We start from the raw sequence: 12,937 nt of genomic DNA on the forward strand, positions 1-12,937 counted from the left end.
CAAAAGAGGCCTACCCCAAAGTCATTGTTCTAAAAGATAAAAGCTCCTTTTGCATGGACTTTGTGCAAAAGTGGTTTCCGTGAATGAGAAAAGTATCAAAAAAAAAAAACTGTGCACATTATGCCCAATGCTTTTAATTCGGGAGGGATAGCGCCTTGGTGTTGGCAGCTCTTGCGGCGCATTTCACAAATGACTGAAAATGAATAAGGCCTTAAATATCTTTATTGAATTTTTTTAATAAATAAATAAACATGCACATTTCAAATGTAAACCCAAGTGAACTCAAGTGCAGACCAGATTGTAACCCCCATCATGCAGGAGTTATTTTTACATAAAAAAGCAGCTTTAAAATACCAGGATGTAACACCAGCTTTAATATCAAGGTACAAAGCAAAGCCAAGTCCAACATACCTCATTTATCCTGGTCAAATGTTTAATGCTAATGTATAAATAAAATAATTTACCAAAATGTGCACTCACAGAGTGAACTTTTATTTACAATACACAATTTATAACCTATTGTATCTGAATTACATTAGTTCATGTGAAGAACCTACTTTCCGGCTCCTTTGATAGCAGAGGGAGAAAGAGTAATTCCTCAGGTAGACATTATGTGACGATTTGTCCGATAATAGGCAGAATTCTTATCAAAGGCAGAATTGTATACAATTGAAAATGCCTGCCGTAAGCCATGTTTACTTCTTTAGGCATCCTGCTCCCTTGAACATGGTTAAATGAAATCAAATTCAAGGTTTCTGTATGCTGTCTTGACTGCCCAATTTCTGATTCGTTCATGCAAATGTCAGTACTCAGACTGTCACAAATTGTTTTTTGAGATGAGCTGTAAGGCTACGGTGAATTCCATGAGGAACACAAAAGAAAATGGATGGACCTGCCTTTAAAACAGTCTATTAGCAATTTACAAAGGCAAGGCCCTGTAAAATAAGAATGAAGTGACGCTTGATGCACCATCATTAGTTTGGCAATGTCGAACTGCCAAAGCAAGCGGGTCTACCGCGACTGGAATGGTGAAAGTCACCAAGCAGAGAAAACCTACAGCACAGATTTAAAAGATGGCTGGCAGATGAAACTTGAGAGCTTCCTAAAGAAATAGCGAGATAACAGGACTCCAACAAGCAACAATGGATGCTTACATTCAGTTGAAACACAACTTTTTTTTGACAGTGTCATGAACACTCTAGAACCCGTTCCGCAGCAGCGATAAGTAAACCATAATACTCTGTAAATTGAAACTATACCACAAAAGGTTAAAACACCTTTGCTATCCATTTTCCCATTTCATGAACATGATTAGGTTTTTGTTTTTTTTCATTTTTTTCTTTTACTTACAAAGGCCTGCACTGATTTCTGGGTCACCCGAGAAAATATAGTGTTGGGACACTACTGCAACTTTACAAGCCGTACTCACTAACCACAATCATGATACGTTGAGTATGATGAATGAGTCAAGTGCGTGCAGCTGGCTAACAGACAAGTTCATTCAAAACTAGAACCTTGCACCAGTTGTCTTGGAAATACACAACAGGATAAATTACCAATGTCCACACATTTTTACATATTTTTGTTGACATCAATTAACTCACATCCAAAACAATCAATGAAAAAACATACAGATTTTCCTAAACAGCAGCAGAAAACTTATACCAAAGTTTGTTTGTGATTCCCTAAATGTGTAACTTGGGGAGACGAGCCTGCACATGGATTATAGGCAGTGCCTGTCAAGGTTGTCCATGAGTTTCACTAAGTAAATTGAAAAAATGATCTACATTCGGTTATCTGAAATTCCCAAGAACTTTGTAAAATATAGTCTAATATACCAAGTGATATACATACATATCACAATTTCTACATGTGTAGGTTTTATTTGGTGGGTATTCCTTGATCCAGTAGATTTCCAGCCATTCGAGTAGCTTCGCTTATTCAGTTCATTCGTTCGTGTTCATACAGTTTTCATTCTCTAGATCATTGTCGTTGTCATTACTATCTTCGTCGCTTTCCACCGGAAGGCTTGAGGCAGACGAAGCACTTGGCATGGAATCCTTCTCCACGGGAAAGAATCCAGTTGCACTGATGGTGTCCTGTCTCTGGTAGAAGAGGACATAGGCTGCTTTGGACTGTTGAGGAAAGATGCATCACATCATTAGAAAATAGCAAACATCAAACCAGATATTGGTTTGACAAGAAGGGCAAGAGAAGCACAAATCCTGTCTCCCTCTCACAAGATTAAAAAAAAGTGTGGATGTCTTGACCCCCCCCTCCCCACGCACTCCCACTCCCCCCCCCCCCCCATCTACTACAACACTGGGTAGTTGGAGTTTGCTCCCACAAGCAGGAGCTGGGGGAAGGGGAGTTTATTTCACTTTTGCATTTGTGCAGTGGATAGTTTATATATCAATTGCCTGTTGTACTATTGCCTGGAGGTTCACGCAGACACTATTCTTTGCATGTTTGACTTAAGACACACCTGTATGAATCTGGGGTGAATAGCTAGAATAAACCACAAGGCTACACTATTACCTTAATTCTAGTTTTATTTTCATCCTTTTGTTTGCCGGATAATCACAAAAAAAATCAAATAATTTCACAACTATTAGCGAAATCTTCCTTTTTGCAGCTTTCCCTCCCAACTTGAAAGCGCTGACCTGATTTTTGGGAGTGAGTTCTTTTTAAGCCCCACTTCACGCATTTTGTTTAGGGGCACTGGTCAGTCCATTTTTATTAACCTTCAAATTTGTCTTTTTATTGAAATCTCGATGAACGTGATAAGAAATCAACAGCAATATAGCGTTCAAAATGGAAACATCGAAACTTCTCATTTTCATTTGCTAACCCCCCAAAACAAAAAATAATAAGGTTAACAAATAATTGGTTTCACAGTGTCCCAGTGTACTTTTATGTATCTCAAAAAGTACTAATCATCATTCCTCACTGAACCTTCCCGTCCCTCACAGGGCCTCTGCAAGTTACATTAGTCTTGGAATAAGTGCTTCAGGGTCTGCGGCCTAAAAAACATGTGTTCCTTGTCTTGCACAAACTTGAAGAATGGGGCCTACGTTCGAGAGAATCAAGTCATGTTCTCCGTGATCTGTGCGGTCAACTTTTCCATAGCCACTATTTCCCATATCTTAACCCACCAGTATGACAGGAATGGCCCCTCTGTTTTCCAAAAGCGTGCTCGATGTAGATTTAGATTAGGTGCCAGCAATAGCTGTGTTATGAGCTCTGCCCTGGGACCCGATGCAGGGAAAATACCATCATCAGTGTTGAGGAGAATTCTTATTTATGTGCCAATTCCCTTCAACCTTAGAGATCTTTTGCTGGACTTGACGACTTTTTAATTTCAACCCTGGAGTGAGTGAACCCTTTTTCTCACTCCCTCATGTGTTTTGACCTGAATTGGATTATGTGTTTCCTCTGTTTATGTCCACACATAAAACAAACTCCATAGGCATCTACTTTTTGTATGCGACACACAGCACCTTCAGTGCAGTGTCACCGAGAAATCCTTTAGATTTCTCATAAGGATTAAATACCTTTTCTTGGGTGAACTACCGTTCACAAGAATAGTAAAGTGAAATTGACTTTACTTACCTTTTCTCTTTGTAGGTCCAGCACACACCATCTTATGTGGCATGCTGGGGGGTTACTTAGTAGCCCCTCTTCCTACCTACTCATGTAACATTTCGTATGTTACCCTGACTACTTTAAATGGCTGGTGGCAGTGGTTTATTTTTCCTACCATTGTGCTTTTCTACCGGAGGCTGAATCCTCCGCTGCAGTACAGCACTCATGGGTGACCATTTTGTCAAAATGGCCCTGGTCGCCTTTTTTAGCCATTTTCTGTTTGTGAGATCTTTCTTGGTTTTTACTCTTTGAGTTAAGCCAGGTTTGAGCCCTTTGTTCTTTTTTGCCGTGGGCAGGCTTCAGCCCTGAAACCCACCTCTGGCTCCAATGTGTCTGGAAGGGCAGGAGGTGAGGGAGGTTCCCGAAACGACCCTGTCCGTTGCCTTTAGGAATGCCTGAATGCACCCAGTCCTGCTGGACTGCTCCAAGCTTGCTGCATCCTCCTGGACCTTTGAATTGCCCGGTGAAGCCCTGCTGCTGTGCTGAAACTTTTCTAAATCGACAAGAGAAGCTCTGGAAGGGCGACTTCTTCCCTTGGGTTAGTGGGACCAACTAACGACGAGACGAACTCCACTGGACCATCTTCCCTGATGGGCTATACTTCTTTGCTGCTGGAAGAACAGAGTGGCAGGGGTCGAGTAATCCGTAGTCGAGTGCAACGTCTGAAATCCGGCTAGATGCTCCAGGAGTCTCCCAAGTACCCTCCAGAAGCAGGACGACCGGAGCTCGAATCCCCTCACCAGAGTGCAGGATCCAAGGAGTGAAGAAAGCCCAACCGGTATCCGAAATCCGCGACGGTGAGGTTTACTAAGTACTGAAACCGTGAAGTGCTGCTGAACCGAAAAGAGCCTGTAGCTGCCAATGACCTCCGAACTACCGCCGCAGGAGCCCTCCAGACATCCTCCCTCTTGTCCCCACGACTGAGGCTCAGGAACACAGCGTCTGCACCGCTGTAACAGGACAGAATCCAGCTGGACCAAAATTCTTCAAACCGGAGGTAATGTTTAGACTTGGGGTACTTACCTCATTGGCCCTCATTACAACTGAGGTGCTAAGTGCACCAACTTTACCACCATGGTGTAAACTACGTTTACACCATGGTGGATGGCGGATTTACCGCCCCATTACAAGGTGAGTGGGGCGGTAAATCCCCATTTCCCATTTTCCCTTCCCCATTCCCATTTTTGCCCCATAGGGCATAATGGGAGTGGGGAAGGCGCTAATTACGGCACCGTAAATTACGGTGCCGTAATTAGCACCAAGGTGCCTTACCACCATGGAACTTAACGCCTGCAAAAAGCAGGCGTTAAGGTGGGAATCAGGCGTTAAGGGTTAACGGTGGCGTTAACCCTTAACGCCTGAGTTGTAATGAGGGCCATTGTCTTTTAAATGCGCTTTTCTCAATTGGGGATCTCATTTCTTACCTTTAGAGTTGATTCCAACTCTCCTTCCACAGGCTTAACAGCTTGTGCCCCTACAAGTGATTTTATTTAACAAACTCTCTAACTTTGTGCAAGACTTTGATTCTAAGAAGTGCCTCAGCTCCATAGACAGTTTCAAATGAACTTGGGCTGTCCTGGCTTCCTGCAGACTCTTCTAGCCCAATGATTTGGATATTGCTGTCCCTCATAGGTGCTAACTTGTTTTAGACTGTTATTGCTGGGAAAGGCTTGTCTAGATTTCATTGGAAGATTTAAGCGTCCTCACAGATACTGAACCTGTTTAACCTTTTTCCTTCCTTAAACCCTTCCTTTCTGCAACCTCAATCTGAAAAGTATAACTAGCGTGATATATAAATGCCATTACTGTCCTTGTGATTGAAGTCACCTCAGGGTGTAGGAATGGTGTATGAAGCATATCCAAAGATCATCCACTAATTTGTCCTGATTCTGAAAAGTTTTTTTAAAGTATAGTTTTACTGTTACACAAATTGCCTTTTTAAAGAATGCTCATTTAAAACTTGATGTTAAATAAATAGCTATTATAACTGGAGTATAAGTGTTGTTACTTGGCTACTTGTATTTACAGATTTCATTTGTACAGCTCTATAGCTCACATCTACCACTTTTGAGATAAGCCTCGCTGCTCAGTCATATTGCCAACTTGTGTAGTACAGACCTATACCACAAGGTGGGTTACCTAATACCTAGCAGATAAGCGTTGTGTAGTCTCAAACAGTGTGACTACATTTATTCGTAACTAACAATCGGGCACATCCACTAGGAGCATGAAAAGCCTAAACACCCTGTGGTATCTTTTATCCTCAATCTGATTTCTTGCCAATATGTTTGAATTGTAGGGCAAAGCTACCACATATGTATGAGATCCCCTAGCTGCCCACACCCATGCCAACAGCGCTCTGGATATTCAGGTTGATCGATCGCATGTAACCTCTGCAGAGTCATGCACCAACGATAAAAATTTTATCGCACGCTCCTTGAACATGGTACACCTGCAGCTTGTTTGAGCTCAAGCCCATATCTTCTGCCATGAATCTGCTGGGATCTCTGTCCTCAAATCTTTTTCCCATCATTTCATGCATGGTAGTTTGTCTTCAACAGAAGCCTTTTCTAACAGGTGATAACAACTGGAGATTTCCTGAAGACCTTGTCTCTCCGAGACCTGGAGTTTGATGCCCCAGGGGAGGCGTGCACCAGCCTCAATAACTGTCATTGGACACCCAATGTCTAATTTGGAAGTATCTGTAACGATTGGTTTCGGGAAAGGTACATTTTTCTTTACATTCTATTAATGTGAGGTGATTTCCATCTTTGTTTATGTCCCAGAGCTACACAGTCCCAAGTGATTCCCATTGTGGAAAGATTCCTTTTGCCATTCCTAGGGAGAATTCTGGATTCTGTAACACTGGTGAGAAGGGTCCTAGTCCTGTTTTAACCCCCAATTGTGTGCAGGCTTTATCCCAGGTAATAAGAGTAGACTGGGTGCATTCTAGCAAGAGGGCCCTGGCAGATTTTAGTAGAAATGGCAGATGAGCTAGAGGGAAGTGGGTGCAGCCTTGCGTCCATTTTGGGTGCCTGTCATTTAGCACCCAGTCCAACATTGGCGCAATCTGTGCTGCCCGGAAGTAATACTATCGATGAGACCCCTTTATCCACACCCCCTTCGACCTCAGGAGTATGTGGAGTGGAATTCTAGCTTGTTTCTTTTTCCAAATGAATTGGCCTACTGCTTTCGATAAGTCTAGAAGGTCTCTTTCAGAGACAAGGATTGGCAATGTCTGGAAGGCAAACAGGAGTCTCGGTTGAATTGTCGTTTTGATTGCACTGACCCTACCCAGCTACAATATTTCCTGGATCCTGCCCCCATGTAAGCCTACTGTAACCCTATTACCTCCCTTAAGGAGAGTAGTGCAGGTAAACCTTGTTTTCGCATTGCTTTTGGTGTATGGGTTTTTTTTAAAAAATGTAGCCCAAAGAAGGTGGTGATGGGGGCAGTGGCATTTTTACGATTAGCTTTTTCGGTGCACTCCTGTGCACCACCATCATTTGCACAACATGGCAGCATATTATGAACTACGATGCACAAAACAGCTGGCAATGTGGTTTTAGCCCTATCAGTGGGAGGTGGGAACTCTCTTCCAAGGCACTGGTCAGAACACAGGAAGTAGCCTCAGTGAGCAAGGAATTAGTTTGGACTGGGTCTGGAGCTGTATATGCCCCCAATACCCGTTCTAAACCTTGCATGAGGTCATGGCTATACCAGAGCTGGCTGTCAAGTTTGAATGTAGCAGGTCTTCTGCTAGGTATGCAGACGTGTCCCCAGCCCAGGATTTCAGATATTAAGAGAGGATCTGGGGTCATTCTTCAATTCACCACTGGGTCCAAAGATTAAGTTGGCTGACTGTTCCTGGGACCACCATTGGCCAAGCCATCCACCAGAAGATAAAGCTTTGATCTTCAATTGACAGGGGACACCTGCGACGGTGAACTACTTTTTGTGCAAGAGGTATCCCAGGGAGCCTTCAAAATTGTGGAGTCATCGCAGAGGTCCTTTAACTGCAGCCCAGTCCAGCCTTTAGTTTATCCATTTTCTCATGTCAAGGACAAGACGGGAACCACCAGACCGGTGTCCTTTTTATCATTCTAAAACACCATCTCTGCACCAATAGTGAAAGGAGTTGTCCTCAACAGTCCCACCTGATCTGCAGTCATTGGTCATCATGGTTTGAGGATTTTACACTATTTCCGTGAAGTAAATTACGAAGTGTTCATTTATTTTGTCAAAATGACCTCTCCTTTTTATTCATTTTAATGGGGGCTCCCTCCCATGCCCCCATCATCCATCCCTTACCCACCCATTCCCCTCTGCTCCTCCATAGACGACATATAGTCGGCTTTACCATCACTATGTAATTGCAGCAAAGTAAATGACCACTTTGTAATTTACTGCCGTGAAGCAACTGTACGCTGGTTCCGAGGATCTCGGTTGCTTACCTGTTTGGATGCTCACATGTTCCCCATCCATTTCAATTGGTGTAATGTCCTAACCTGAAGCTACTTGGGCTGAGAATTTTAGTGGTGGAATTTGATCCCAGCCATCTGATCTGAAGTTCTCCTGGTCAATTGGGATAGGTAGCTGCCCCTTCCCTACAAGTGAAACCAGACTATCACTACACAAAATATCTGTTCTGCCTCTATTACTATCTACAGCACCAAGGCCAATGGAAGAACTATTTGCGAACTATCCTGGTTACTTACATGGAATATTGGTGGACTCTGTTCTTAGGCTAGGGCATGGACTTGTTTATAATTGAGTGCTGGTTTGTAAAATGTTAAGGCCTATAATATATTGTCCAACATCTTTTCCCTTACTTCAGTTTTGCTATTGAAATTGCCCCGAATTGTAAGATGTAATGTGTGTACCCAAACTGTGATTGTACCAGTTTATATATGTTTTATTATATGTGACTTAATGCATATGCGCTGCTGAATATAGTTTTTGCGTACTTACCTGTGTGGACCATTTAGTGTTTGTGAACTTTGTGTTTATTTAATGTACTTTACACTAAACCGTTGTATTCCTTCCTCCAAGACTTGCTGCTCAACTTTGTTACCAAGTGAGAGTTTAGTTAAACTCGTGTGTAAAACCCTCCGAGATCCACTAAGGTTGGCTTTCCAGAAGCCTACATCAGTAATGGTCCTGAAAAACCACATAACACCAATTCGTTCACAAAATTAAAATCGATTTTGGTATTTTTCCAACTGAACAAAACTATTAAAATGGATTGAAGGACAGCAGTACGTCCTTTGTGAGCATGAGTTCTGGGTAAATCGGCTACAGGCAGTAAAGAGAGTCCCACTGTTAATTTCACACAAAACAGCATCCAGAGATTCCCAGATAAAAAAAAAGGTGGGCAATAAAGTGTCGAGAAAAAAAAAAGTTTTAATTTTTTTTAATGGGGTTCCCCCCCCCACGCAAAACCCTGTTTAAAAAAAAAAAAACACTTATTTTACTATACGAAATTAAAATAAACCCTTTAATATTAAAAAAAATACATTTGAAACTTTTTTTTCAACACTTTTGTTTCGGAACTTTTGTCATTGGAAACTATTGTCATTCAAAACTATTGTTTCGAAACTTTGACTGGACAGCACAATGATAGGGGAGAAGACATGCCAGATGAGTGAGCCCGGAGTGGAGGCAACTACATACCTCACCTTTGCGGTGGGTGAAGACTAAGTACTGTCATGACAGAAGGGGACAATAACGCAACCCTGACTGCAATAGAACTCTGGGAACTCAGAGTTCAATAGAGGGGTCTGGTGTTTCCCGGAGTGTACCTACTAGACTGGCTGGTTAGGAGGTCCTCTACTGGATTTCAATAGCTAATGCATTTGCAGAACAGCCTCCTTCGGTAATAGAAGATGGTCTTTACATCTCAAAGGAGAAAAGGGCAGAGCTACCTACCACCTGAAAAGGATTCCTTTCAGGTGCCACTTGGACATAAGGAAGGAGTGCTACAAAGACTGTGTGGTAAGAAGATGCCAACTAGGATTGGCAGATAGAGTTTGAGGCTCTGAAAAGAGAAGCAAATGGACAAGTGAGAGAGAGGAGAAAGATGCAGAGATGCTGTGAGCAGAGCAAGGCTGGTTAACAGTATTTCTATTTCCCTGCGGAAGAAACCTTTAGCAGCTGAATATATCCTTGTGCCCGAAAGTGAATGGTTCCATCATGGAACCAAATTAAGAACTGCAGACCACACTGAAGAAACACAAATAAGGAGCCCGAAAAGTAGTTCCAAATGCTAATGGCAATATAAAAAATGCCCAAACCTCATTACTTCTTGTGTTTCCTGTGTCCCACATGCAACTTTCCATCACCAAGTCATTCCAGTTTTTAAAAAGTGGCAGCATCCTTGCGGTTCAGCATGCATCATGAGGTAAATGGGCGAGGGACAAGACATTGAAGGGTCTATTTAATCTACTTGTTTCACCAAGATTTCTAGTCAAAGGTTTGTACTCATCTGGAGGAAAGGTTTTCAAAGAAAGATTATATATGTTGGTCTGGATAAAAGAGTGGAGTTGACTGCTGCGAGTTTAGGTAGAAGTCTGGGAGCACCCAAACAATTTTTGGGTAAAGTCTACCACTGGTTCCATTAGTCAATCAGCCGGTGGAGCACCCAAGTTTGCTGTGCATAGATCGTCTAATATGTCATTAGACTGCCAGAGTGGCGTGTCTGTGTGTGTACGGACTCGTAACTTGCCTCGGTTGACTAGCAACACAGCCACATACACTGCCTGTGAGAGGTTAGGCTGCTCCTTTATAGCAGTTACTTTAAATGGCTTTGTATTCATTAAATTAGAACTGGATTGGAGTAATAAGGTTAATTCAGGCCACAAAGATAGCACTGAACAAGATCAGAGAAGATTACGAACAACAATAGGGTAATTCCAATAAGTAGCTAATGGTCTACATCCGAAAAACTACAGTTCCTCTCGACAAGGGCAGTACTGTGAGCACTGATCACATGTATGAGTGATACTTTCCCTAGGCTACGTTTTGGCAGCATTACTGATACACATTTCCAAGAGAATTAGCAACCTACCTTGCTGGAATATGTTGGGTACATTTGATCTAGGCCAATCCATAGGGTAGGTCTACTTCTTGAAGCACAGAATTTAATGCAATGAGGCAATATGTCCGCTTCTATTATTGCGGCAAACATGGCCAATGCCCAACTGCTTTTCCCCTTTGCTAGTTGCACATTGTTTGCAGATGTTTCATTGTAATGGGATTAGGCAAAAATATGTCCATAACATACACAGTCGGTTTTGATTGTGTGGGGCGCATTAGTGTCAGTAGGTAACAGCTTTGGACAAACAGTTCACACACGAGCCTCAACCAGTGCAAACTATTGATCCATGTGGCAAGGCTAGACCAACCTTTCTGCATAGGCGTATTGGGTTCTTTTCATCATGAAATGAGCAACCACCCTCTTTGCTCTATATTATGTACTTACTATGACTTCTCCAGGATTCCTGTAATTCAGTGCATGGCCATTTCCGAATTAATTAAAAAGGATCATTAAGGAGGTAATACTTGCCACAATTTGATCTTCTGATGCAGTTGAGACACTGCTGTCATCAAAATAGTACCACTTGCCATCATCCTTATTTTTCGCAAAAGCTGTATCTAAGAAAGAAATAAAACAAAAGTTTGATACATTTGACAACCGATTAATGTGATCAGTATCTTGTGTTCACACGATGACTTACTATTATACAACCCATTTTATACTTCAACTCTGTGAAACGTACTACCAGATCATTGTACAAGGGGTCCTCAAGGTTCTCCCAAAACCATCCTTTGGGATATGGCAGGTGATACTGTATTGGCTGTGCATTATTATCAAAATCACATTTATAGATTTCAGGAACAGGCCCAAATGAAAGAGCAGTCTAGTTTGGAATGTCTGAAGTATTTGTCCGAGCACCAGCTTGCTTGACAAACTGCCTACAACTGTGTATGACTGCACATATCATATCATATGCTGCATATCTTAAGGCAGAAGTATATTCTATTTTCGCCCCATGAAATTACTGTTTGTGGTGAATATAATTAAATTTACAGAACCAATCATTCATACATACAAGTACATACAATGTTTATGCAAATATACTTATAAATTCTTCGGTAGCGCTTACGTTTTAGGTCATAAAAGCACTCGGACTACTGATTTAAAAAGGAGTGCATAAATGCGGAGTGACATGTCAAACTATCAGAAATTGGCAAAACAAAACTGCTTTTAAATGTTTTTTTGAAACAAAGAATTGCATATAAGTAACAGGGTATAAAAGCAATTAACTATTACATGACACCCATGCTGTTCGCCACCATTTCTTATGGGCTTTTCTTCTTTCCCAGGTTTTTCAGAATCACCACACGAGCCACTTAGTAAATGGTCATATAGTCTCTTATGTTTATTGGTCAATATTAGTATGAAGATGTTCCGCATCAGCCCTGAGGAAGGATTCAGGAGGCCAGCCTATTGTAGTGAACAAGGTTTAAACACTTGCATCTAAATCAAACTATCAAGGAAACCAGCAAGGTTTAAAACTTCACGTTCAGGAACAGTGGGGGTGGTGAAGGGGTACAAAGACACAAAGCACTCACATAAAACCAGTTAAGCAAGAGAGTACCAAAATACACCGTTCTAATAGGCCTGGATCCACACTATGAAATAAAACACATAGCTAAGTATTACTGCCACACTAATATCATATGCAATCACCATGGGGCTGAGGGATTCACTATAGACGATATGAAACATTCCATTAAGAATAAAAGGTAAAGCCTGTTGCAGTTAAGTCAGCAAAACAGGTTAGAAGTTCAAGAACAGTTGCACATTGGAGGTAAGAAAAACAGTATGTGCAAGACAATTACCCTACCATATAAAATAAGGCCCCCAACATTGCAAATGCCCTACCCTGATATAGTGAGTGGGCCTAGTCACTAGCCCCAAGTAGACATCTTTACAGAGAGTCAAGAGGTTTTTGGAGTGGTGAAATACGTTTTGGCAAAGTCAACAGGTTGGAAAAAAAGGTCCCTGAAATGCAGAAACAAAGGTCAGTCCCAGAGAGTAATGACCCTCTGCCAATCGCACCATATTAGGGAATCCCCAGGGGCTGGGGGATCCTTGGCCAGAACTTGACTGATCCCAACCAGGTAAGAGAGAGGGTGGGTCAGGACCAGGTGCCCGCATAGTCCGATGGGCGGGGCTGCAGCTGCAACAGCAATGTTCTAATAGAGACCGTATTACAATTTGGCTAGG

At 42.1% G+C, this 12,937-nt stretch overlaps 1 protein-coding gene across 4 annotated transcripts in view; it reads right to left on the minus strand.

Annotated features, from left to right (window-relative positions):
• Window positions 1-204: 204 nt before the first annotated feature.
• USP15 (ubiquitin specific peptidase 15) overlaps window positions 205-12,937 on the minus strand; it is a 709,686-nt gene continuing 696,953 nt past the window's right edge. For 3 of the 4 annotated variants that reach the window (XM_069629849.1, XM_069629848.1, XM_069629846.1), the window contains 2 exons: window positions 11,210-11,298; window positions 1,814-2,135 (listed from right to left, as the gene is read on the minus strand). In XM_069629849.1, the coding sequence (XP_069485950.1) occupies window positions 1,947-2,135; window positions 11,210-11,298 (278 nt within the window). In that variant the 3' untranslated portion in view covers window positions 1,814-1,946. Of the gene's footprint in view, window positions 2,136-11,209; window positions 11,299-12,937 lie in introns of all 4 variants that reach the window. The other variant, XM_069629847.1, reaches the window with a different exon arrangement.

This window comes from Ambystoma mexicanum, chromosome 12 (genome assembly GCF_040938575.1).
Source record: "Ambystoma mexicanum isolate Mex_15411 chromosome 12, UKY_AmexF1_1, whole genome shotgun sequence".
Taxonomy (NCBI): Eukaryota; Metazoa; Chordata; class Amphibia; order Caudata; family Ambystomatidae; genus Ambystoma; species Ambystoma mexicanum.